This window comes from Melanotaenia boesemani, chromosome 17 (genome assembly GCF_017639745.1).
Source record: "Melanotaenia boesemani isolate fMelBoe1 chromosome 17, fMelBoe1.pri, whole genome shotgun sequence".
Taxonomy (NCBI): Eukaryota; Metazoa; Chordata; class Actinopteri; order Atheriniformes; family Melanotaeniidae; genus Melanotaenia; species Melanotaenia boesemani.
In genome coordinates this window covers 27,021,064-27,048,675 of record NC_055698.1, presented here as the reverse complement: position 1 = coordinate 27,048,675, position 27,612 = coordinate 27,021,064, and the positions used below count along the sequence as shown (strand labels likewise).

Below are 27,612 nucleotides of genomic sequence, written 5' to 3'. Positions count from 1 at the left end.
GCTGCATTGGCTCCCCGTGCGTTTCAGGATTGATTTTAAGGTTCTCTTACTTGTTTATAAATGTCTTAATGGTCTTGGGCCTTCTTATTTATCTGACCTGCTTTTAGACTATAAACCCTCGCGGACCCTGAGGTCCTCTGGTACCGGCCTTTTGGTCATTCCTAAGGCGAGGACCAAAACACATGGCGAGGCCACATTCCAATATCGTGGCCCTCGCCTGTGGAACGGCCTGCCAGAGGGCCTCAGGTCTGCAGAGACTGTAGATGCTTTTAAAAAGAGGCTCAAGACACATCTTTTTAGTTTAGCTTTTACTTGAACTTCTTAATCATTTAGTTATTTGACTAACAATATTATTAGTTTATTTATTCAGTTATTTTAATTAATCTATTTATCCATTTTGTCTATTTTTATCACTTATCATTTGTATCTTGGTCTTAAATTGACTTTTTAATATATATTAATTTTCTTTTATTGTTCTTATTACGTTGATTTATTTATGCTCTTTTAAGTATCTTATACTGTGTTTTATTTTCAGCTTTTATCTTTTTTATCTTTTATCCTCTAGCTCCGGTGTTCCCTCATGGGGATCCTCCACATCGTGGGCTGTCTCTCCGGCCTGCAGGGTTGTCGCTGCGGGGGTCGACCTGGACGGGATGGCTGACGGGCCCTGCATTGCAGTCCTGTGGCTGTGGTGGGGGCCCCCGCCTGCCCCGATCCTGTCGGCTCCTGTGGCGATGGCCTCTGTGGTTGCTGGTGGGGCGCTCATGGTGTGGATGGGTCCCCAAGGTACTGCTTCCTCACAGTGGTGTCAAGCCAATCGTCTTTTATCTTGTCTTTTAGATCTCTCTCTCAAACTTTGTTCTTAAACCGTTTCAGTTAAAGAGACAGGAACTAGAAGGAATAGTTTTAATTCTATGAAAGAAGAGTTGCATCATCTGTTTGTGTTGTGTGTTTGCGCGCTTGGGTGTGTGTGTGTGTGTGTGTGTGTGTGTGTGTGTGCGTGTGTGAATGTGTGTGATTCAAAATGTAAAGTAGATAGCATTTGTGTTATTCTACTCTTACATTTTTAATATATGTTTTTACATTGTAAAGCACTTTGTATTGCATGATAATGTATGAAAAGGGCTATACAAATAAAGTTTGAATTGAATTGAATTGTTAAAGGCGTGTGAAAGGTCCCAATGTTTGATAAATGACTCTTTATCCTGTATCAGTAATTTGATTATTAATTATTCAAATATTTCACCAAATAAATCAGTGGTGTGTAATGAAGAGGCAATGGATTTTTCTACAAGTCCATGCTTCATTATAAGAACTTTTCTTTCACTTTATTTGAACTTGATCAGAAACAACTTGGCGTAGATCTATGCAGCAATTTCCCTGAAACTTTCTTTTTATCAAATTACTGATGATCACTGATGAATAGTTTAGAATTGAGTGAATGTGGTGTGTAGTTTACAGGAACTTTAAGGGGTCATCAGACTAGAAAAGCTCTACATGAATACAATCCATTTCATACAAACTGTAAATAAGGTAAAGAAAATATTTGCTGTAATTAGGATATAAATGCTGTTATAGAATAAATGATGCAACTTTTCTTTTCATTAATTCATTTTCTGAACCGCTTAGTCCTTTAAGGGTTGGGGGTGAACTGGAGCCTATCCCAGCATTAACAGGTGAGAGGCAGGGTACACCCTGGACAGGTCACCAGTCCATCGCAAGGCCAACACATAGGGACAAACAACCATTCACACTCGCACACACTCCTAGGGAGAATTTAGAGTAATCAATTAACCTAACATGCATGTCTTTGGACGGTGGGAGGAAGCCAGAGTACCTGGAGAGAACCCACGCATACTCGGGGAGAACATGCAAACTCCACACAGAAAAGCCACCGCTCCCAAGTTTTGAACCTCCCCTCCAAGCCAAGACTTGAACCAGCGACCTTCTTCCTGTGAAGCTGCGGTGCTAACCACCACACCACTGTGCAGCAACTTTTCTTATTTTCATTCAAAACATTATTCTTTGATAGTTGAGGTTTTCTGATCGAGTATTTAAGTTCTTCTTAAAAATGATAGTTTTTGTGATGATATATGTCTACATATTGTTTTTCTTTGTTCCTTATATAGTTGTAGATGTTGAACTCATTTGTAATTCACTGTGAAGATGAGGTCAAAGGTCAAACATTTAGTCCCTGTGGTGGATTACTTCTTGATGATTCTTTATAGAAATATTTATATGAATTTTAATTATGGTTATGTGAAAAGATTAAACTCCTTAAATTGGTCCTGACATTGTCCACATGTGAGTGTGTTTGATTGTGTTTGACGAGTCGTTGCAGCAGTTTCCAGCTGCAACAGTCAGTTCAGTTTCAGTTCAACAAACTGTCAGAGGTTTTTGTACGACTGGTTTTCACTGTGTAAACGAGTACCGACTGCTTATGTAGAATTCACCCATACAGTAATAAACTGCAGCATCTTCAGCCTGAACTCTACTGATGGTGAAAGAGAAATCTGTGTTTGATCCACTGCCTGTAAAACGATCTGGAATCCCTGATGCTCTCCTGCTACCATCATATATGAGGAATTTAAGAGTTTGTCCATCTTTCTGTTGGTACCACGACAAGTCCTCACCATCATCTACCCTATGACTGGTTTTACATGTGATGGTGACGGTTCCTCCCAGATCAGATGTCACTGCTGCAGGCTGAGTCACTGTGGCCTGGATTTTAGACTCTGAGGATACAGAGTTTTTTTTTTTTTTAGTAGTGTAGGTGTGTGTGTATCTGTGTGTGTGTGTGTGTACGTGTGTGTGTGTTCAGTAAACTGCGTCAGTCAGTTCAGTTTCTGTTCAGTCTGATTGAGGCAGGTTTTTGTACGACTGTTTTTCACTGTGTGAACACATTTTGGCTGTTGATGTAGTGATAACTCTGACAGTAATAAACTGCAGCATCTTCAGCCTGAACTCCACTGATGGTCAGAGTGAAGTCAGAGTTTGATCCACTGCCTGTAAAACGACCTGGAATCCCTGATTCTCTGCTACTAGCATAGTATATGAGGAGTTTAATAGTTTGTCCATCTTTCTGTTGGTACCAGGCTAAACAGTGTTTGCTGTTATAAACATAAACATTCTGACTGGTTCTACATGTGATGGTGACGGTTCGTCCTAGATCAGATCTCACTGCTGCAGGCTGAGTCACTGTGTACTGTCCTCTGGACTCTGAGGATACAGAGACAAAAACATAAAGCAGCTTCATGGTTTAGTCGGCTTCATTTCAGAGGGACGGATGTTCATAGAGGAGAGGAGTTTGATTCTCTGGACTTTACCTGTGAAGCAGCAGCAGAGGAGAGTCCAGATGAGGACGCAGATCAAAGTCATGTTTTTCATGAGGAGGATTTCTGTGTCTTCTGTTGTCATGAAGGACAGCTGTCAGTCATCCAGTCTTCAACTCTCAGGACTATAAACTCTCCCAGAGCACTGGAGCATGGTGCTGCTGATGCAAAGTGGCTCTCTATGGAAATCTGCTGACTCACTCCAACAGGGACTTGGATCAATCTAATGATGATGATGATGTTTATCAGTTGATGAATGTTGCTGTTTAAAAAGGGAGCTTTGTATTAGCCCTTCTGTCATGTTCGGGTCAATTCTGACCAGCAATGTTTATCGATGAATCATTTTGTTTATATTAATATTATGTCGTAATAATTTTAGATTCCGAATAATATTGGAAAGTTTATGTTGTAGAGAAAAAGTTTACATATAATGCCTCCTAATCTTTATCTAAATGCTACAAAACAGATGTGAACTTTCTACTCATTCATCTACCAGTTCACCCAGCGCTACTTATCATATAGTCTTTGTACTGAATGCATCATTTTTTCTCTACAGTAACAAAACAGTGATCGGGGACGATGTGGGGTTCAGTGTCCAATGATGAGGATTATGGAAAATCCTGGGATCAAACTGCTGATCTTGCAGTTCATTAAAATCCACTCCACCAGCACAACCATGTTCACCCAGTGGACTTTTTAAACGCATTATTTCTACTTTCTTCTCAGAATATTTGTTACAGAGTCATTTAGTGGATTAGGTTCATCTTTAATTTTATCTAAATCAGATTTATTTGGTTATATTTTAAAAGAAAACAAAGTCTTTGGGGAAAATGAACAAATGTCTAAATAAAAACATGCTGCATTGTTTGTTCCAGAGTCAGAGAGCCGTGTCTCTGTACAGTCAGAGGTTTTTGTACGGCGGTTCAATGAGTTTGTATCACTGTGGTTCACGTTCGGTGGAGGAACCAGACTGGATGTTAACTGTAAGTACATTTAATTCTTTATCAATCAAAATATAAACATTTGCTTATTTTTTATGTCCTAACCAGAAAATTGGTAATCTATAAATGTGGTTTTATATGATTGGTGTAATTATTTGGTAAAGTGAGATTCTATATTTGGAAACACTAAAACCATCTTCAGTAATATTGTTCTGTGTTATTTTGTCTCACTGATAACGTAAGTTTGCAGAGAAATTTTGTCTCTGAATCAGATCATTATTTAATTGATCAGTTTAAACTCTCAAAATCTGAGTCTTTACTGTTTTAGTCAGGAAATGATTAGATTTCAGAAAACTGATGAGGATCCAAAATGTTTCTAACATGTTCAATCTGTTAACTTAACAAGTTAAAGTTTTTCTTTAAACTAGTTAGTTTTTCTGTCCAAACTTAGTATCTATGTGAAAGAAAATTCCAGACGCATCAGAAGAAGTTTTTGTGTCTTTAACCAGAAATGTGGTAAATATACTGACCCATGTCGTCACGTATCAGGTAGAAAGTTCCACATTTGTCCCTCCATGTGGTCCACTCCATGGACTCTTTTAAAAAGCAGCTGAAAACTATTTTATTCAGAAAAGCTTTTTGTTGATGTTTATTATTTATTTTATGAGACTTATGTTGTTTTAATTCAGCTATTTTATGTCCAGCACTTTGTGATTTTTATCTGTGAAAAGTGTTTTATAAATAAACTTTACTTACTTACATCACTGCATGTGGGAGATTAATTTAATGTCATTATATTGTAGTGGTTACTACGGGGAGGAGGAAAGAGAAGATGTGAAAGATTTTACATTCTTTAAATGATATAAAAATAATAATTTGTGAAAACAGTGAAGAATTTATTTAATAATGCAGACAAGATGGTGTGAAGGTGAAAGATGTGGTTTAAATTCTAATCTATGATTTTAATTTGAAGCAAAGTGAATCACAAGAAGCTGAAATCATCTAAAATGTCTTGAACATTTTTATCTTTAGTACTGAAACCTGTCTGTTGCTGTGGTTCAGCAGTGATGCCTGTCCGTTACTATGGTTACTGAGGTAAAAGCAAGAAGTGAAACTCTGAGGCGGCGTTTCACCTAATGTCAACAACGTGTCCTCTCTTTCTGCAGTGGGTCAAGTCCGTCCCACCGTGACGGTGCTGCCCCCCTCTAGTGAGGAGATAAAGAAGGGCCATGCCACACTTACATGTCTGGCCAACAAGGGCTTCCCCTCAGACTGGAGTCTGTCCTGGAAGGTGGACGGCAGCAGCAGCAGCAGCTATGAGGAGAGCAGGAGCCCCAGGGTGCTGCAGAAGGACGGCCACTACAGCTGGAGCAGCACCCTGAGGGTCCCTGCAGACCAGTGGAGGAAGGTGGGCTCTGTGACCTGTGAGGCCACCCAGGGCTCCCAGACTCCACTCTCAGAGACACTGAGGAGAGACCAGTGTTCCCAGTACTAACCTGATTCACTGGGATTTAACTCTGGATTCTTCAACTTTCTCCTTGTCTTTCACCTAATTTTCATACATTTCCTCTCATAATAAAAATGTTCATGTTTTGAGATAATAAAGATGTTTGTTTTCAAATTTTGATGTTTTTTTTCTTCTTTTTTTTCATGTAAACATTTTCTCTTAAAAAATAAAATTATTGATCACTTTGATTAAGCTATCCCAGATCATTTAAATGTTAATAGATATAAAGACATATAGTAATTGTTTATAATTTGGTACAAAAACAGATGAAAAATTAACACTTACTAATATTTATTATGAAAAAAATAATGCATTTCCTCAGATGTAAAATAGTCTGGCAATTTAATTAATTACAGTACATTTAACAAAAACTGTATATGTTAATATTTTCTCCTGCATCTTCATATTAACAAGTGCCTAAATTTGTTCCAAGAGGTTTTTATAAACCACATACGGTACATAATGAAGAAAAAACATGTTTTATAATTATTGTAACATCAAAGTAACTCAAGCCTGAAAAATGACTTTAATTCAAACCGTTTGTCTGCTAACCCAGAGGTGTGTGGTCACAAAGCAGCTGATGTTAACAGCTAAGCTTGTCACGCTACACTAGCCCAGATGTTCACAGCCAAACTTTGTCAACCTGGAACTGTCAAAGTAACGTCCTTATAAAATGGACATCAAGGGACTGCAGACCAGAGGACAGGGGTAATCTGAGATTTTACAGCATTTTCTGATATAATTTATAAGCCTGCGTCCAGAAGCACAATTTTGTCTAAAATCCTAAAACTTTATTTTTCTGATAAAAAAGCAAATGCTTTGAAAAAGTAATTGTTTTTATTTACTTACTTATTTTCTATTCAACTTAGTCCAATTCAGGCTCACGATCAAGCTGGAGCCTATCTCAGCAATTAGCAGGTGAGAGACAGGACACCTGGATAGTTCACCCGTCCACCACAGAGACAAACACTCACATTCATGCCTACTGAGAATTAAGAGTCATCAATTATCCTAACTTGTATGTCTTTGTTTAGAAATCATATCCACAAATAAATGTTTTTCTTTGAGTCTTATTTACTTATGTAGTTTTTTTTTATTTGATATGTCACTTTAAATGTAGAGATAGATATAACTGTTTTTAACACATATATTTTCAAACAATACAACTGTGAAGCTGAGGTCAAAGGTCACTTCCAGGAGGTCACCCAGGGCTCCCAGACTCCACTCTCAGAGACACTGAGGAGAAACCAGTGTTCCCAGTACTGACCAGATTTAATGCAACGTCACACTGGATTCTAAATCTTTCTCTTTGTCTTTTCTCCTACTTTTAATTTATAGGTTATTTGCACAGATAATAAAAAAGATAAAAGAAAAAATAACAAGATTATTGTAACTACTTACAAATAAGAAAATATCTTCATGTCACAGAGATAACGTCCACCCTGATCATGATTTTGGATCAATCAATTAGTCAGACATGAACTAATGTATGGACATGAAGAAAATAACACCACAAAATTATAAAACTTTTATCTTTGGCATTAATAAAGTGTTTTTCAGGCCTTCATTTCAGAATTTTTCCAAGTAAAGTTATTTCCAGGAAATCATTAAATAAGAAAAACAATCCCATGATGGAGGGATAATTGTCCAGAGTGTTCCCTTCATCTCCTCCTGGCACTGCTGGAACATCTTTATTAACCCCCAGCGCCACATCTGAACAGGATGAAGGAGGTTCACAATGAAGATGGATGGAAAAAAGTCTGGAAATGTAAACAATTACAGACTAAAATGATACGAAAAATGTAGATAATATTTTCTGCTCTTCATTAACATTTTAAAAGAAATCTTTATAAGAATTTGTACATGGATTTGTTAAAGATATATATATATATATATATAAACCAGGTGTCCACATGGTTCATACTGAGCAATAAAACTGGTCTGTAAGCTGTGACTTGAATAAAATCATCTTCCTCCTCATTGAACTTTTACATCTTGGACAAGATTCCTCATAAAAGCTGAATTTTGTGCTTCTGTGTTTTGATAAAAACTGATTAGTTTTATACTGAATGTTTGTAATAGAATCAATGTTTATCGATAAAGATTAAAAAATCTTTATCCAGAATAAATATTTAACGTTCTCCATCTATTTTTATCAACCCAATAATTAACTTATGAGTTTAATCGTTTCCATATTTAAAAATCTGATGGGAAAACTGCACATACGTAAAACATGAATATAACCCTCTCTGACCTCTGAAAAGAGACTTGAGTGGTCACATGACTACTTGCAGTCAAATCAATGAGTCCATATTATGTTTTAATTCTGGCCTCATTAATTTAGCTGCTTTAAACATTTTCTGTAAAATGAAAGAAAGAAAATATTTGCTGTAACTGAATAAATAACAGAGCTGAATGTGGTGATCAGCACTGTCGACTCAAACCAAAAAAGGTTTCTGGCTCAAATTTCAGGTTGTATGATGCCTCTGTGTTTGTGGCTTCCTCCCATCATACAAAAACATGCCTGTTAGGTTACTTGATGAATGTAATTTGATTATAAGGTAGGAGTGGGATCTTGTATGGTTGTTTATCTCACACAGTCCTGAACTGGATGATTGATTTATGAAGGAAAATCCGGAAATTTCAATCACGATGAGGATATTTTTCTTCTGCTGGTTTAAATTGGTGCATTAACATGTTTCAAAGATCAGTGCTGAACTTTGATCCCTGTCTGGTCTTATATTATAAAGTTGTGTACCATTACATTCAGCTGTGTTGTGGTTTCAGTGAGCAGCTCATTCAGATCAGTTCCTCTCCAGCTGAAGGAGGTTTTTGTACGATGTTGTATCACCGTGTGAACGGGAAGCTGTAACCACCCTGCTGACAGTAATAATCTCCTGTATCTTCAGTCTGGATTCCACTGATGGTTAAAGTGAAATCAGTCCCAGATCCACTTCCACTGAAACGATCTGAAACTCCAGACACACGAGATGTAGCATAATTTATGAGGAGTTTAGGAACCTCTCCAGGTTGTTGAAGGTACCAGTGAAGGTAGGCGCCCATGTTGGAACTGGCTTTACATTTGATGGAAACAGTCTGTCCAGGAGCAACAGACTGAGATCGAGGAGTCTGAGTCAGGATGATTTCACCTGAAGAACCTAAAAGAAGATGAGAGAAGCTGTTACAGTAAGTCTGACTGGAAGAAAATTAACATTTAGAAAAAGGAGAAAGAAGTCTGACATTTACATGGAACTTAATACTGTTTGTTTCTCACCCTGACCAAGGAGCCCCAGGGTGGTCAGCAGTAGAGTCAGTGACATCATCATTGTGCTGCTGGTGTGTTCAGTGTCTCTGAAAGGTCTGAACAGCCACTGATCAACACTGACCTCTTAACAGCTGGGAGCAGAGAGGCAGGACACATATGCAAACACACACAGTCAGTCAGCTGCAGCTGTCCTCTACATGGTATCATGTTTCATCCTCACTGATGAGAACATCATTAACATTATTAGTTTATGTCAGATGCTCCAGTTGATTCTCCTGTATTCAGTGTATTTCTTATTTTTAGTGTATTGTTTCACTGGAATATAAATACAAAAGCAAGTTTAATATGTTCAGGGTGAATGTAAAATTTCACCGAGTAAATCAGTCATGTGTCGTGAAGAGATGCTGATTCTAGGAATTTATTGTAGTTCAGAACCACAACATATGAAATTTATCTTTCAGGTACAGTTAAATGAATTTGTCTCAACTCCATGTAGGAACAGCTGTCAGCAATCAAATGAGTTTTCTTCAAGTCTTCATGCTGAATTTAACAGATGTCTCTGTGGACTTTACTGTTAGGTTTAAAGTTCAAGCAAAATAATAATTAATACCATCCAGTTTAGATTCATTCATTAATGTATCTGGAAGTTTATGAAGCTGCTTGAAATGAAATGAATGAAATGAAAAATACTTTATTAATCCCAAAGGGAAATTCAATATTGTAGTAGTAGTAATTTTTTAGTAAAACAATCACATTAATTAATTAAGGGCTTTGTTCTTCAGCCTGATAGCTGCTGGAAGGAAGGATCTTCTGTATCTCTCTGTCTTGCATCGGACTTGAACAAGCCTCCCACTGAACACACTCTGTTGTTTCGTCACGGCGTTGTGTAGAGGGTGTGAAGGATCTTCCATTATCTTCGTCAGCTTGTACAGAATTCTTTTTTTTGATGATCAACTCCAGCGGCTCCAGAGTTACTCCAAGCACAGAACCGGCTTTCTTGATCAGTTTGTTAATTCTTTTCAAGTCTCTGGTTCTGATGCCGCTGCCCCAGCAGATTGCTGCAAAGCTGATTGCACTTTCAACAACAGACCTGTAGAACATTTGCAACATTTTGGTGCAGACGTTAAAAGATCTCAGCTTCCTTAAGAAGTAGAGTCTGCTCTGACCTTTCTTGTAAATGTACTCAGTGTTGCTTTTCCACTCAAGTCTGTTGTCCAGCTGAACTCCAAGGTACTTGTATTCCTCCACCACCTCCACCTCCTCTCCCATGATGGAAACACTTCTATGTGTGTTCTTGTTCCTCCTGAAGTCAACAATCATCTCCTTTGTTTTCTTGGTATTCAAGATGAGATGATTGTCACCGCACCATTTCACAAACTGACCGACCAGTTCTCTGTACTCTGCTTCTTGTCCATCACTGATACACCCAACAACTGCTGAGTCATCAGAGTATTTCTGCAGATGACAGAACTCAGAGTTGTACTGGAAGTCTGAGGTGTACAGCGTGAATAGAAATGGTGAAAGTACAGTCCCTTGTGGTGTTCCAGTGCAGCTGACCACCATCTCAGACACACAACCTTTCAGTCTCACAAACTGTGGTCTGTTTGTGAGGTACAGTAGTAGCGGTTTAAAAGTTCCCCTGTTTCCATAATGGGTCCTTGACTGGTTCTTGACTGGTCCTTGACTGGTCCTTGACTGATCCTTGGCCGATCCTTCACAGGTCTGTGGGGGTAATGTAATCCCCCGCAATGACGTCGTCAGCGAGGCTCTGCCCCTAAGCAGCCCAAGTAAAAAAACAGCTGCAATCCCTCTTTTGTCCACGGGGAGGAGCAGTGATTTGATCTTGCTGCTCTCTAAACAGTTTATAATGAGCTGTGTCGCTCATTTGTTGCATTTTTGCCAACATTTAAAAAATGATTTGATTTGAAAATGGCGTCAAATAAATGTATCAAAAAAGCCGACATGTGTAGCTAATGGTGTTATGAGGCAAAGCACAACCTCCTCAAGTCGGCTAAGTGGTGAATGTCACTAGCAGCGAGCTTTCTAAACATCCCGAGGAGCGCCGCCAGCGGTCATTTGACTGCAACGTAAGTTATTCACAGTGGGGGTTGATACAGCTGCTGCATAACTGAATATTGACAAAATCATAACGTAATATCGGCAGGTAAAAATAACATAATACTGATAATGTGTAAAGCAGGGATCACAAAAGTCCGGACCCAGCCCAACCTATATTCTGAATTAGGCCTCAAAGTGCTATTATCCTAAGTAGATAAGTAAATAAATGGTTTATACTGTGAAATGAAGTGTCCCTGGATTTTATTCATAGCGATCTAGTGATAAAACGTGATAAAACGTCATACAACTGTGTCTCAGCGGTGGGACAGCTGCCTGCCCGCTGTCTGAAGCAGGCACATGCGCAAAGGCTGGTAGGAATGACAGGAACCAGCAGCCTATCATCACACAGGGTTTGTGATCTTACAGCCAATCAGAAGCAGAGTAGGGCGGCCATTTATTACAACTCCATAGCCGTGATATACGACAGTTTGGCTGAGAAAGAGTCTCCCTGAGCGGCTCTGTGGAAGTTTAGACGTGCTAAACTGCTCGTAAATATTGATGTGTTTACTTTTCCAAACAAGTAAGCAGGTAAAACTATAGACAACAACTATATAATAAAAGTCCTAAAATACCAGGTTCAGCCGTTTAGTTTTAATACACTATAAGCATGGTAGCGTGACTGGCGGTCATCAAAAGACCGCTGGCGACGCTTCCAGTGTTTAACACTAGAAAACCCAGAGATTTCTTATCCCTCTACCATGCCCAGAGTACAACCAAAAGGCTGCCCGGTTTGAAATTAACAATTCAATGGCCAACAATTAGCACCTTTACATTTGTAAACACAGCCATTACCTGCCGTTAGCTGTTCAAGCATACTCCTTGGGGGGAGGAGTGTGCTTGAAAAGAGCCTTGTGGACTGTGCTGTATAGTTTCACTCACCACAAACGGTATATGTGCTTTTGACCATTTCTCACATTTTCATGTACCCTTTATTGAGCATTGGTCATGTGAGTTTTCATCGTCATCACACTATTGTACGCCCAGCTTGCTTTCAAGTGAGAGATTATCACGTTTCTGTTTCCACAAAGGCAAGAAGGAAAGCATAATCAAATATTTCAAATGAGAGATAATTACATTCCTTTTGACCTGGGAACAGAAAAGCAAAATCAATTTAATGTTCCTCACTTCCTAATATGGTGCAACAAGGTTCACAGTCCTCAATGTTTTTAGTAAAAAAAAAAAAAAATAAAAAACACCTTACTAACAGGGTGGAATGGAACATAACAGAGTGGAACAGAATATAACAGGGTGGAAAATATTTGTTCCCAATTCCAAATAAAAACGCTTCAATGGCCAGATGATCAGCAATGAATAAAGATATTTCTACAGTGATCCAGATTTTTTGTTTGTTGTTTTTTTTGTTTTACATTTTAGATTTTGTAAGAGATGGGTGTGTTTTAACAACAGCAGTTTTATCCGTGACTTTAATCGATAATTATTATCATTATCCAGTGTATAAAAATGTTGGTGTAAAAACGCCAAAGATAGATAAGCATGATGCTGAACTTCGTGGTCTTAGCTCCTGGTTTGGTGTGTCTTGTTCTGTTTATTATCATTCTGAAAGGTATACCAAGTTGTGGGCTGCATATATGCAGCCCACAACTTGAACAAAGGCTAAATTCCTCAACATTCGCACTTGCTCCATAAAATTACCATCTCCAAGGCTCCTCCACCACCACTTTGACTATGGATTGATAAGTAAATGAGCCGCAGTTTTGTAATTGTTGCATTGTCAAAACAGTTCTGTTAGTGTTGTCACACAAAATTCAGTAGACTAGTTGGTTCCTATGCAGTGAATTTACATGTTATTACAAAAATACACAATAATAAAATAGGCAAGTGGCAAGATTAGAATAATGTTATAAGTTCTGCGCAAAGACTCCATTTTCATTTTCCAAAACAAAACTGACATAAACAATCTTGATAAAAATGTGCACGTAGGCTATGAGGAAAGAATGAATGCAATGAAGTAGGGACTGGTTGAATAAACACGGTTTAACTGGACGCCTAAGCGAGCGCGTTGCAGGATGGCTCCAGATTTTATTGTCAAATGGTTCCAGGTCAACCAAGTCCGAACTGCTTAGAGCAGAGTCCTGCACGGTTCCGTTTTGCTACGCATACCTGCTCTAACCCGTTAGAATGACTCCCGAACCCGACTCGTCACCAATGTATTTATTCCATTTAAATCCGAACCAGACTGATGTTTAACCCGCGACCCGAGCCATTAACGCATCATTGCCATGCTGCACCGCTTCTTTTCCATTATTATAGCCTATTGTTGTTTTATCATTGTGTTAATCTAAAACACATAGATAGCCTATGAATGTTTATTTTAAGCTTGCTCAACATTTTTAAAACAGCTTTATATTCCTCTGACTGAACCATTTCAGAGTGAAGACTAAACCAGACCAGTGTGTTTTATTTTGCCACTGAGGCAAGGCAAGGCAAGGCAAGGCAGTTTATTTGTATAGCACATTTCATGTACAGGACAATTCAAAGTGCTTTACATAAAACAAAGACATTACAGATATTTAGAATAGTAAAAGGCATCAACACATAATCAACACATAATCACAATAAAATAATAAATTACATTAAAATGATTAAAAGCAAGATAAGTTAAAAAAAAAGTTACCGTGCAGATTTCATGCATAGGCGCATGAGAAAAGAAAAGTTTTTAACCTGGATTTAAAAATGTCTACATTTGGGGAAAGTTTAATCTCCACTGGCAGTTTGTTCCATTTGTTTGCAGCATAACAGCTAAATGCTGCTTCTCCATGTTTAGTCTGGACTCTGGCCTGGACTAGTTGACCAGAGTCTTTGGATCTAAGAGCTCTGCTAGGTTTATATTCTCTATCACAGATGTATTCTGGGCCTAAACCATTCTGGGATTTGTAAATGATCAGAAGGGTTTTAAAATCTATTCTGTGACTGACTGGAAGCCAGTGTAAAGATTTTAAAACTGGTGTGATGTGTTCAGATCTCTTAGTCCTGGTTAAAACTCTAGCAGCAGCGTTCTGGATGAGCTGCAGATGTTTAATGCTCTTTTTAGGAAGTCCTGTTAAAAGACCATTACAGTAATCCAGTCTACTGGAGATGAATGCATGGATGAGTTTCTCTTGGTCTTTCTGGGAGACTAAACTTTTAATTCTGTTGATGTTTCTGAGCTGGTAAAAAGCTGTCTTAGTGACAGCTTTGATATGGCTGCTGAAAGTCAGATCTGAGTCTATCAACACTCCCAGGTTACGAACTTGGTTGGTAATTTTAAGAGCCCGAGTCTCCAGGTGTTTGCCAATGCTGACCCTCTTCTCTTTGCTACCAAACAGAATAATCTCAGTTTTGTCTTCATTTACACTGAGAGGGTATTTATAATAGGCTACTCGGAGATTGCTGTGCTTTAACAAAATGTAATCCACCTTTCCTGGCAGCAGCTGTGTTCTCCGTTCCTGGACTACAAATCCGGCGGCAGAAAACTCTGCTGCGCAAATACCAGCGTAAAATAAACTTTCATATATTTTCTCTGTGTTGTTGTAGTATATTCAGATGATAAAACAACAATATAATAAAAAAGAAGACTTGGAAGGAGGAACAGCGGTGCAGTAGGCTATGGCACACGTTAACGTTAAAAAGCACACTGCTTGTTGTAAATACTTGGTTTATGCTTTAAGAGGTAAATATTTTGGTTAACATGTTGAAGAAATAAAGTTGTTTCTTTTTTCATCTCTTGCTATGCTATTGAATTTGGCAACATTAACATGGAAATTCACTGCATTAGGACCGACTAGCCTACTGAATTTCTGGTAGCATGACAACACAAACTGGACTCGTTTGACCACTCTTACCCAATGTGCAACAATCACAAAACTGGGTCACTTGTTCAGCTGCCTCATTGCGGCTCATTTACGTATCAATCCACAGTCAAAGTGGTGGTGGAGGAGCCTAAGAGATGGTAATTTTCTGGAGCAAGTGCGAATGTTGAAGAAGGCGCATGTTCAAGTTGGGGGCTGCATACAGTACCTTTTGGAATGGTAATCAGAGCGTGTCGGGGAATAGCCCACCTGGAGGGGTGACGTAATCGGGATTCCCGGCGAGCAGGAAGTCGCAGCACAGCGAGTGTTGGATGTCCCCCCGTGATTAGACACATTGAAGTGGAAGAAATTATCTCCGATCCTGCGTGGGGCTTTTATCTGTCGCCCTGTCTTCTTATGGAGGTGAAATAAATAATATGAGAATAAAATAACCCTTCCTAGCTACCTCAAACAGATTCTGTGTTGCTTGATCCAAATCTGATTTGTCTATGTTAATAATGCTAATATTAAAAGATTAATCAGTATGATAAATACATCCTATTGAGAATAGAGCTAGGGGCTGTGATCCAGTATTTGAAAGGTTTTATTAACCTACTAGCATTCATTTCTGAATAAAACAATTGGCAGCGCACAAGCATGTTACAATTTCACATTCCACGTCAAACGATGATTATGTATTAAGTTTTATGCATTTTTATGAATTGTGACTGGCCATCAGAGGTGCTTTGAGTGGCGCCTCTGCCGGTCAGTGTAAATTCAGATAAAATCTGACAGACTACGGGCGATGAGAAGTCTGTGAGAGAAGCGCCATCTTCTGGGTCTACCCTATGTTACAATGAATGGGTGGAGTTTGATTAAAACATCGACACTCCCAGGAGAAGGAGGGGGCCTCTCTGGCGGCTGGAAGTTGGAAGGCAGCTGGCTGGAACTGGAATGGAACTGGGCTGGAAGCCGGCAGGTACTCGGCTGGCTTTCAGCTTGGATGGGAACTTTTAAACCGCTACTACTGTATATTTTTTAGAGAAATATCTTTTTATTCACATATATTTTTAAGCATTAACAGTTACTTTCTAAAACTGAGATAAAAGGTCACTTTCAAGAAATTTGACAAATTTGTTAAAATTGATTCTGTTTTAAACTTTTACCAATTCGTTGGTTGATGATTAGAAAAATTTTATTTCAAAATTTTACCCAAAATTTTCTTAGAAATTTTACTTCTGAAGTGTAACTGGAGCATTGGTGTGTGTTAGAGTGTGGGTGTGTGTGTGTGGGTGTGTGCATGCATGTGTTCAGTGAACTGTTTCAGTCAGTTCAGCTTCTGTTCAGTCTGATTGAGGCAGGTTTTTGTACGACTGTTTTTCACTGTGTGAACACCCACTGGCTGTTGATGCTATGAAGACTCTGACAGTAATAAACTGCAGCATCTTCAGTCTGAACTCCACTGATGGTCAGAGTGAAGTCAGAGTTTGATCCACTGCCTGTAAAACGACCTGCAATCCCTGATGCTCTGCTGCTAGCATAGTATATGAGGAGTTTAGGAGTTTGTCCAACTTTCTGTTGGTACCAGGCTAAATGGTTGTTATTATAAACATTCTGACTGGTTTTACATGTGATGGTGACGGTTCGTCCCAGATCAGATGTCACTGCTGCAGGCTGAGTCACTGTGACCTGTCCTCTGGACTCTGAGGATACAGAGACAAAAACATAAAGCAGCTTCATGGTTTAGTCGGCTTCATTTCAGAGGGACGGATGTTCATAGAGGAGAGGAGTTTGATTCTCTGGACTTTACCTGTGAAGCAGCAGCAGAGGAGAGTCCAGATGAGGACGCAGATCAAAGTCATGTTTTTCATGAGGAAGATTTCTGTGGCTTCTGTTGTCATGAAGGACAGCTGTCAGTCATCCAGTCTTCAACTCTCAGGACTATAAACTCTCCCAGAGCACTGGAGCATGGTGCTGCTGATGCAAAGTGGCTCTCTATGGAAATCTGCTGACTCACTCCAACAGGGACTTGGATCAATCTAATGATGATTATCAATATTTGTAACATCAAAACTTTTTGTAAAACAGAAAAAGTACATTTTAAACAATCTACAGAAAAATTAAATCTGGAAATAATTTCGTTATTTAGCACTTTTCTTATATAGCTGTTAGTTGTAGATTTCACTGAGTTTCTTTTTATTTTTATTTATTTATTTTTATTTTAATTGGAGCCAAAGTAAAAACATGTAAAAGTCTGAACGTTTTTCAAACTGATTCTGAGCTGAAATGCATGAGAGGTTTCTAAAAGGGAAGTGAAACAATGTGAGTCAGTGATTGTTGGAGCAGGAAAACATCTGGTAGAAACTTCTTAAAGGAGAAAATCAACTTTCTCACAGTAAAGATGTCTGCTGTTTGATTGACAGCTGTGTGGTTCCTGTCCTCTAATCTGATTGGTGTCTCCTAGGTGATGTCCGTCCCACCCTGACGGTGCTGCCCCCCTCTAGTGAGGAGATAAAGAAGGGCCATGCCACACTTACATGTCTGGCCAACAAGGGCTTCCCCTCAGACTGGAGTCTGTCCTGGAAGGTGGACGGCAGCAGCAGCAGCAGCTATGAGGAGAGCAGGAGCCCCGGGGTGCTGCAGAAGGACGGCCACTACAGCTGGAGCAGCACCCTGAGGGTCCCTGCAGACCAGTGGAGGAAGGTGGGCTCTGTGACCTGTGAGGCCACCCAGGGCTCCCAGACTCCACTCTCAGAGACACTGAGGAGAGACCAGTGTTCCCAGTACTGACCTGATTCACTGGGAATCTGAAATCTTTACATCTCTCAGTCTGTTTTCTTTATTTCTCTCTATTTTGTTCTTCCACCATAGAATTTTACATATTTTCTTTCTTATGGTATAGTGTATTATTTTCATGTTTCAAATGAATAAAGTTTTCTTCAAATATTTGTTTCAGTGATGGAAGTAATATGACTGGTTTTACTAAAAACATTTAAAATTTAATCTTATACCACTTATGCTTTTTCTTTATTACTCAATATTGATGCCAGATTTAAACTGATATATTCCATAAAAACTTAAAAAAAGAACAAAAAAACTTTCTGAAATTTAAAAAGTGGAAAAGTAATGTGCATCAAACAGTTTTATACTAGAGGCATTTGACAGATTCTTTATGTGGTAATAAAAAAGAAATTGGTATTTTAATTAATCTTAAAAGTTGTCTTTATTTTAATTAAAAGGATTTCTCGTTTGGATTTAAATAATATGTTGCACATTTACATGAAGGCAACAAATCATTTAAATCCAAATTGAACAAGTTCATCTCAGGTCAGATCAGCTGTTTTCTATAACAATACAAAACAACAGGATTTTTAAAGATAAATGAACTAAATTTTACATGATTAAAATTAAAATGAGAAAATGTCTACATTCATAAAGAGCCTCTTCTTTAGACTGATTTTATCTACTTTCTTCAGATGTGACTGTACTGTAGTGTTCTGCACTGAACTGTTTATATTAACGCTGTTTAAAGCTGTATAAGGTTTATTGTGTGGCTTCAATGAACCACATCAGTTTCTGTTCAGTCTGACTGGCTGAAGGAGGTTTTTGTACGAGTGTTTTCCACTGTGTGAACACAGCTTGGCTACTGATAACGTGTCCAGTCTGACAGTAATAATCTGCAGCATCTTCAGCCTGAACTCTGCTGATGGTCAGAGTGAAGTCGCTCCCAGAGCTTGTTCCACTGAAACGATCAGAAACTCCAGACTCACGACTGTTAGTACAATAAATGAGAAGTTTGGGAGATTCTCTTGGTTTCTGAAGGTACCAGTTGAAGCAATAATTTGGACTTGGACTAACTTTACATTTAATGGAGACAGTCTGTCCTGGAGTAACAGACTGAGCTCCAGGAGTCTGAACCAGACTGATTTGTCCTGATGAACCTGGAACACATGAAAAGACAAAGAAGAGTTATTGAGACAAATAAAGTTTGAAGAAAATAAATCACAATCCCAAGAAGAGGATCATTTCTTTAAGATGGAGAATAGATGGAAGAAGGTGAAAGCTGCTTGTTTCAGTGTTTCTCCATCACAGCAGAACATCATTGTGGTGAACCTGGTTGCATCCTGAAGCAAAGTTTCCACAAGAGAGTCTCACCCTGAACAAGGAGCCCCAGGGTGGTCAGCAGTAGAGTCAGTGACATCATCATTGTGCTGCTGGTGTGTTCAGTGTCTCTGAAAGGTCTGAACAGCCACTGATCAACACTGACCTCTTAACAGCTGGGAGCAGAGAGGCAGGACACATATGCAAACACACACAGTCAGTCAGCTGCAGCTGTCCTCTACATGGTATCATGTTTCATCCTCACTGATGAGAACATCATTAACATTATTAGTTTATGTCAGATGCTCCAGTTGATTCTTCTGTATTCAGTTTATTTCTTATTTTTAGTTTATTGTTTTACAGGAATATAAATACAATAGTTTTATAAGTACAAAAGTTTAATATCTTTAGGGTGAATGTAATATTCCACAGAGTAAATCAGTCATGTGTTTTTGAAGAGATGCTGATTCTAGTCCTCTACATGACATCATGTATGTTTCATCATCACACATTTGCATCACAAGTTTGTTGGTATTTAATAGATTTATTAGGTTGTCATAATTTTTTTGATAAGAATTAAGGTTTTAGTGAAAGGTTCTGCACAAGCCTGTAAATGACCCACTGATTTGAGTTTAACTGCACGTTTATCGGCTCCTATATTGCTTTACTCCTGAACAGGATGCAGTTTTAGAACAAAGATGGATGAAAAAGAAAAACTGTGGAAATTTTATCATGTATAACTCATGTCAATAAGAGATTGATATTATATTAATATTTTCTTCCACCCATGAATATAGTAAAAGATTAACAGGAAATAATGAGAAGTTTTTTTTAGAGAATCTCTGTATCTTCCACTTTAAAAGTCCCATCCAATCAGATACTTTGTATATAAAATTTGTATGAAACGTACAAATAAAAGCAATAAAATCGACATTAAAAAAGCAGCACAAGCAGAGACCATCACTCATACACAGGTGTACATTCCGTTATTGCACTCATCCCTTAGAAAACATTTTGCACATTATATGTGTTATTTAGTAGTGAGTGTGGTGACTGCAATTGGATAAAATCTGTTTTTTCCTGGTTTTTATTGTTCTGTAAAGTATCCAGGGTGTGAATTGTTCTCAGTGATTGTCTGTACTTTTTAAGGCTACAGGAACTGTGTAGTTCTTCTTCTGCCAATGATCTTTTGAGCTGTTTTGATGACCCTCTGCAGAGCTACTTTGCAGCCGCTGTACCACACACCAATACAATACAATACAATAAGATGCTCTCAATGGTGCACTGATGGAAGGAAACCAGCTGTCTCTTTGAAATGTTGTTTTTCCTTAATACCCTTAGGAAGTGCAGTCTCTGCTGTGCCTTTTTCAAAGGGCTGTTCCAGCTCCAGGTCAGGTCCTCTTCAGTGTGGACCCCCAGGAAGGCTGAGGGATGTGGATGTATGTGGTCCCACTCACACCCTCGAACTGAGACCAGACAGGAAACTCCTGATCCATATGCATGTAGCATGTGGGTGACAACAGATCAACCAGTTTGTCCACCAGTCTGTAGGAAAGGATGGTGTTAAACGCAGAGCTGTGGTCCAGAGAAAGCAGCTAAACATAGCTTCCCTGCTGCTCCAGATGGGTCAGTGCAGCTTGAAGGATTGTTGCAACAGCATGTTCCTCGGATCTGTCTGCCCTGGAAAATATTTGGTGTAACTGATACAATGCCAAGGCTGCATGGTTATGTTCTGGATAACACTGTTGTCTTATAACCAAAAACTTATTTTAAATCTCAGGTCAGTCTGTCTATGTGGAGTTTGTATGATGTGATTATGAGTTGGAGGTATGACAGTGATAAATACAAGTTGATAATATGGACTTATTGGACTTAAGTGGTACAGCATTCACTAGGTTGTTGTTTCTCCTTTTATTCTGACTACGGGTGACTGACATGTTTTAGCTTTTATTTTTCTTTTCTTTCTAAATAAAATAGCTTTTTCTTTTCTAAAGTTTTTGATGTTGATCTGTGTCTTAATGTTTCCTCATCAATATCAGAATATTTCTGACATGATGGTTTTCAGTTATTTAAGATGTTTTGATAGAAGTCAGTTCAGTTTCTGTGCAGTCTGACTGAGGGAGGTTTTTCACTGTGTGAACACATCTTTACTGTTGATGTAGTGATAACTCTGACAGTAATAAACTGCAGCATCTTCAGCCTGAACTCCACTGATGGTCAGAGTGAAGTCAGAGTTTGATCCACTGCCTGTAAAACGACCTGGAATCCCTGATTCTCTGCTGCTAGCAAAGTATATGAGGAGTTTAGGAATTTGTCCATCTTTCAGTTGGTACCACGACAAGTCCACACCATCATCTACCCTGTGACTGGTTTTACGTGACAGTTCCTCCCAGATCTGATGTCACTGCTGCAGGCTGGTTCACTGTAACCTGTCCTCTTAGATATATTTCCATAAAAACAATTTTATCTCATGTTTTTGAGATATAAATTTTTTTTCCCACAGTTATATATTTTCAAACATTAAAACTGTTCTAATTAACTGTGAAGCGCAGGACAAAGGTCACATACAGGAATTTAATCTGTGATTGTGAAAAAATTGTTAAAATTAATTCTGTTTAAAAGTTTTAGTAAATCGTGGATGATGATTAGAAAAATTCGTAATCAAGATTTTATCCAAAATTTTCTTTAGAAGTTTTTCTTTGTTATTGAAGCAATGGTGTGTGTTAGAGAGAGAGAGAGAGAGAGAGAGAGAGAGAGAGAGAGAGAGAGAGTGTGTGTGTGTGTGTGTGTGTGTGTGCGTGTGTGTGTGTGTGTGTGTGTGTTTGTGCAGTGAACTGCATCAGTCTCCACATCTGTGAGTTCACTTTCTATTCAGTCTGAAGGAGGTTTTTTTACGACTGTTTTTCACTGTGTGAACACATACTGACTGTTGATGCTATGAAGACTCTGACAGTAATAAACTGCAGCATCTTCAGCCTGAACTCTGCTGATGGTCAGAGTGAAGTCAGTATTTCCAGAGCTTGTTCCACTGAAACGATCAGAAACTCCAGATTCACGACTATTAGTACAAGAAATAAGAAGTTTGGGAGATTCTCCTGATTTCTGAAGGTACCAGTTGAAGCAATAACTGGTACCTGGACTAACTTTACATTTAATGGAGACAGTCTGTCCTGGAGTAACAGACTGAGCTCCAGGAGTCTGAACCAGACTGATTTGTCCTGATGAACCTGGAACACATGAAAAGACAAAGAAGAGTTATTGAGACAAACAAAGCTTGAAGAAAATAAATCACAATCCCAAGAAGAGGATCATTTCTTTAAGATGGAGAATAGATGGAAGAAGGTGAAAGCTGCTTGTTTCAGTGTTTCTCCATCACAGCAGAACATCATTGTGGTGAACCTGGTTGCATCCTGAAGCAGTTTCTACAAGAGAGTCTCACCCTGAACAAGGAGCCCCAGGGTGGTCAGCAGTAGAGTCAGTGACATCATCATTGTGCTGCTGGTGTGTTCAGTGTCTCTGAAAGGTCTGAACAGCCACTGATCAACACTGACCTCTTAACAGCTGGGAGCAGAGAGGCAGGACACATATGCAAACACACACAGTCAGTCAGCTGCAGCTGTCCTCTACATGGTATCATGTTTCATCCTCACTGATGAGAACATCATTAACATTATTAGTTTATGTCAGATGCTCCAGTTGATTCTCTTGTATTCAGTCTATTTCTCTTTTTCTGCTTTGTTGTAAGTTTATTGTTTTACAGGAATATAAATACAATATTAAGTTTAATATGTTCAGGGTGAATGTAAAATTTCTCCGAGTAAATCAGTCATGTGTCATGAAGAGATGCTGATTCTAGAAATTTATTGTAGTTCAGAACCACAACATATGAAATTTATCTTTCAGGTACAGTTAAATAAATTTGTCTCAACTCCATGTAGGAACAGCTGTCAGCAATCACGTGAGTTTTATTCAAGTCTTCATGCTGAATTTTACAGATGTCTCTGTTGACTTTAGTATTAGGTTTAAAGTTTAAACAAATTAATAATTAATACCATCCTTTATGGATTAATTTATTAATGTATCTGGACGTTCATGAAACTACATGAACATCTTCATCAGCTGAATGTTTCCATATATTACAGTTGTTCAGCTTTTCAGTGAACAGGGGAATAAATTGAAAGATGACGACGATAATTTATGTGTTAATTGTTAAAAATGTTAAATTTGTTGCAGCCTTGATGACATCAGATTAGTCATGATGAATTTCCAATCATATGTATTATAATGGTTTTGACTTGTATTTGATAGTTAGGTTTTTGATGATTTATTGTTTTTCTTTTGTCTGTTTTTTTAATTCATGTGGTTTCTTATATTTTACTGTAATTACGAGGTCAAAGGTCCACGTCACAAATTTTTCCTCTTTCAATGATTAATTTGCAATTATCATTAAATAAAATCTAATTTTGATCTGATTTACACTTAGATATAAAACAATTTTATCTCATATAGTTGTCCTCCAAAGTATTAATTTATCATTAAAGCTCTGGAGACACAAACCCACTCACAGAGTTTCACTTCAGTCTGACTGAGGGATAAATCTTTAGATATACATCATTTTGAGGTATAACTTCTTTTTCCCAGTTATATATTTACAAACACTAAAACTGTTCAAAGTAACTTTGAATCTCAGGTGAAAGGTCACTTCCAGGAATTTTCTCTGTGACAAATGAGTTAAAATTGATTCTGTTTTAAAGTTTTAGTAAATTGTGGATAATTATTATAAAAATTTTACATCAAGATTTAATCCAGTCAAAATTTTCTTCAGAAATGTTACTTTCTTATTAAAGCAATGGTGTGTGTGTGTGTGTGTGTGTGTGTGTGTGTGTGTGTGTGTGTGTGTGTGTGTGTGTGTGTGTGTGTGTGTGTGTGCGTGTGTGTTCAGTGAACTGCATCAGTCAGTTCAGTTTCTGTTCAGTCTGACTGAGGGAGGTTTTTGTATGACTGTTTTTCACTGTGTGAACACATCTTGGCTGTTGATGTAATGAAAACTCTGACAGTAATAAACTGCAGCATCTTCAGCCTGAACTCCACTGATGGTCAGAGTGAAGTCAGAGTTTAATCCACTGCCTGTAAAACGACCTGGAATCCCTGATGCTCTGCTGCTAGCATGGTATATGAGGAGTTTAGTAGTTTGTCCATCTTTCTGTTGGTACCAGGCTAAATAATGGTTGCTGTTATAAACATAAACATCCTGACTGGTTTTACATGTGATGGTGACGGTTAGTCCCAGATCAGATGTCACTGCTGCAGGCTGAGTCACTGTGACCTGTCCTCTGGACTCTGAGGATACAGAGACAAAAACATAAAGCAGCTTCATGGTTTAGTCGGCTTCATTTCAGAGGGACGGATGTTCATAGAGGAGAGGAGTTTGATTCTCTGGACTTCACCTGTGAAGCAGCAGCAGAGGAGAGTCCAGATGAGGACGCAGATCAAAGTCATGTTTTTCATGAGGAGGATTTCTGTGGCTTCTGTTGTCATGAAGGACAGCTGTCAGTCATCCAGTCTTCAACTCTCAGGACTATAAACTCTCCCAGAGCACTGGAGCATGGTGCTGCTGATGCAAAGTGGCTCTCTATGGAAATCTGCTGACTCACTCCAACAAGGACTTGGATCAATCTAATGATGATGTTTTCAGGTGATTAATGTTCCTGTTTATAACTCGAGGTTTGTATTGGAGGAAGGTTTTAACACATTAAAAAAATAGAACATTAGTCCTGTTAATTTTAGGTTTCTGAATTGTCAGTAATCTCAATCAGTCTCCTGCTGAAATAAACATTTGTTTACTAAACAGATTAAAAGCTTTTAAATAGATTCATCCATATTTCAGCTCCTCATATGGAAGCTAACTTAGAAAAGCTATTCATGAACTTTTATTCTTATTGATGTCAAATAAAACTCTTAAAATTTACAGCACAATTATTTCTTTCCAATCATTTTATATGATTACTAATTGAAGTGTTTTTAAGGCAAGGCAGTTTATTTGTATAGCACATTTCATGTACAGGACAATTCAAAGTGCTTTACATAAAACAAAGACATTACAGATATTTAGAATGGTAAAAGTCATCAACACATAATCACAATAAAATAACAAATTATATTAAAATGATTAAAAGCAAGATAAGTTAAAAAAGTTTCCATGCAGATTTCATGCATAGGCACATGAGAAAAGAAATGTTTTAACCTGGATTTAAAAATGTCTACATTTGGTGAAAGTTTAATCTCCACTGGCAGTTTGTTCCATTTGTTTGCAGCATAACAGCTAAATGCTGCTTCTCCATGTTTAGTCTGGACTCTGGTTTGGACTAGTTTACCAGAGTCTTTGGATCTAAGAGCTCTTCTAGGTTTATATTCTCTGAACATATCACAGATGTATTCTGGGCCTAAACCATTCTGGGATTTGTAAACAATCAGAAGGGTTTTAAAATCTATTCTGTGACTGACTGGAAGCCAGTGTAAATATGTTAAACTGGTGTGATGTGTTCAGATCTCTTAGTCCTGGTTAAAACTCGAGCAGCAGCATTTTGGATGAGCTGCAGATGTTTAATGCTCCTTTTAGGAAGTCCTGTTAAAAGACCATTACAGTAATCCAGTCTACTGGAGATGAATGCATGGATGAGTTTCTCTTGGTCTTTCTGGGAGACTAAACTTTTAATTCTGTTGATGTTTCTGAGCTGGTTTAAGGCACGGCAATTTTATTTGTATAGCACATTTCATGTACAAGACAATTAAAAGTGCTTTACATAAATCACTACAGCAGGGTGCAGTCAAGTGCATTAAAAAAATAATAACAATAATAATAAAAAATAAATACACAAAGATTAAAAGAAATGCAATTAATGAAATAAAAGCAGTAGGAATATGCTAAAATAAAATAGATAAAATGCAAGAAATAAAGTTAAATACAATATTAAAACATTATTCCAGCTTAAAAGAACCAGATGTAGATTTTGACTTCTACATAAAAACTATTGAAATGCAGCAGAGAACAGGTGGGTCTTTAACCTGGATTTCATTAAACTGAGTGTTTCAGCTGATCTGAAGTTTGTTCCAGACATGTGGAACATAGAAGCTGAATGCAGCTTCTCCATGTCTGGTTCTGGCTCTGGGAACTGATGAAACTGGAACCAGATGACCTGAGGGTTCTGGCAGGTTCATAATGGGTCAAGAGGTCTCTGATGTATTTTGGTCCCAAACCATTCAGAGCTTTATAGGCCAGCAGCAGAACTTTAAAATCTATTCTCTAGTGAGGACTCGAGCAGCAGAGTTCTGAATCAGCTGCAGGTGTCTAATTGATTTTTTAGATAAACCTGTAAAAACACTTAAAATAATCAAGCCGACTAAAGATGAAAGCATGGACTAGTTTTTCCAGGTCCTGCTGAGACATCAGATCTTTCATCCTTGATATATTCTTAAGGTGATAGTAGGCTGATTTAGTAATTCCCTTAATGTGTTTTATAAAGTTAAGGTCTGAGTCCATCAATATACCCAGATTTCTGGCCTGGTTGGTGGTTTTTAGGTGTATAGACTGAAGCTCTGTGGTGACCTTTATTCATTTCTCTTTCGCGCCAAAGACAATCACCTCAGTTTTGTTTTTGTTTAACTGAAGAAAGTCCAGTCATTAATCTCCTCAATGCATTTACCAAGAGCCTGTATGGGGCCTCAGTCTCCTGGTGACATTGACATTCAGGAAGTCCAGCCCACAACCACGTCCAGTGACCATCAGGGACGACAAGGTGGAGATTGTAGACAACTACAGGTACCTCGGGTTGTGGCTGGATAACAAGCTGGACTGGACATGCTGTACAGATCACCTGTACAAGAAGGGCCAAAGCCGTCTGTACTTCCTGCGAAGACTGGGATCTTTTAACATATGCAGGAAACTCCTGTGGATGTTCCATCAGTCTGTGGTAGCTAGTACGCTTTTTTATGCTGTTGTCTGCTGGGGGGGTAACATGACAAAAAGGCGCGCTAACAGGCTGGAAAAACTCATCAGGCGGGCAGGCTCTGTGGTTGGCATGAAGCTGGACTCCCTGGTGAAAGTGGCAGAGAGGAGAACACTAAAAAAAACTACTGGCTATTGTGAATGATGCCAGTCACCCTCTGCACACTGTCATCAGTGCACAGAGAAGCCTGACCAGTAACAGGCTGCTCCTCCCCAAGAGTAGGACCAACCGGCTCAGAGACTCCTTTGTCCCCCGAGCCATCAAACTGTACAACTCTGCATTAGGCAGGAGGGGGAGAAGGAGGGGGGAGAGGGAGGAGTGCAGTCTGCCTGATACAACACATGCACAATAACCCATACAAACAGTTGCAATAACTTATACGTGCAATAGTGAACTGGGAATCTGTACCACCTCTACCGTGTGCAATGCTTGTTTATATTGTTTTATTTAACTTATCTTATTGTTATTTATTGCATTCTATTTGTGCTTTTCTTGCACCTTGTTGCCTCTATTTTGCTTTGTACCTGTATATATTGTGTCTTGTGCTTGTCCTG

General features: G+C 38.5%; 5 gene segments (V, D, J or C); 1 reads left to right on the top strand and 4 right to left on the bottom strand.

Moving 5' to 3' along the window:
* Positions 1–2,887: 2,887 nt before the first annotated feature.
* LOC121656405 lies at positions 2,888–3,379 on the bottom strand. The segment is given in 2 exon segments: positions 2,888–3,219; positions 3,327–3,379. Coding segments are annotated over 2 exon segments (384 nt in total).
* Positions 3,380–8,627: 5,248 nt separating this feature from the next.
* LOC121656712 lies at positions 8,628–9,157 on the bottom strand. The segment is given in 2 exon segments: positions 8,628–8,938; positions 9,055–9,157. Coding segments are annotated over 2 exon segments (363 nt in total).
* Positions 9,158–16,331: 7,174 nt separating this feature from the next.
* On the bottom strand, positions 16,332–16,815 carry LOC121656404. The segment is given in 2 exon segments: positions 16,332–16,654; positions 16,762–16,815. Coding segments are annotated over 2 exon segments (375 nt in total).
* Positions 16,816–16,996: 181 nt separating this feature from the next.
* LOC121656403 lies at positions 16,997–17,899 on the top strand. The segment is given in 2 exon segments: positions 16,997–17,012; positions 17,416–17,899. Coding segments are annotated over 2 exon segments (342 nt in total).
* A 4,024-nt stretch (positions 17,900–21,923) lies between these two features.
* LOC121656401 lies at positions 21,924–22,574 on the bottom strand. The segment is given in 3 exon segments: positions 21,924–21,928; positions 22,028–22,279; positions 22,492–22,574. Coding segments are annotated over 3 exon segments (309 nt in total).
* Between the last annotated feature and the right edge of the window lie 5,038 nt (positions 22,575–27,612).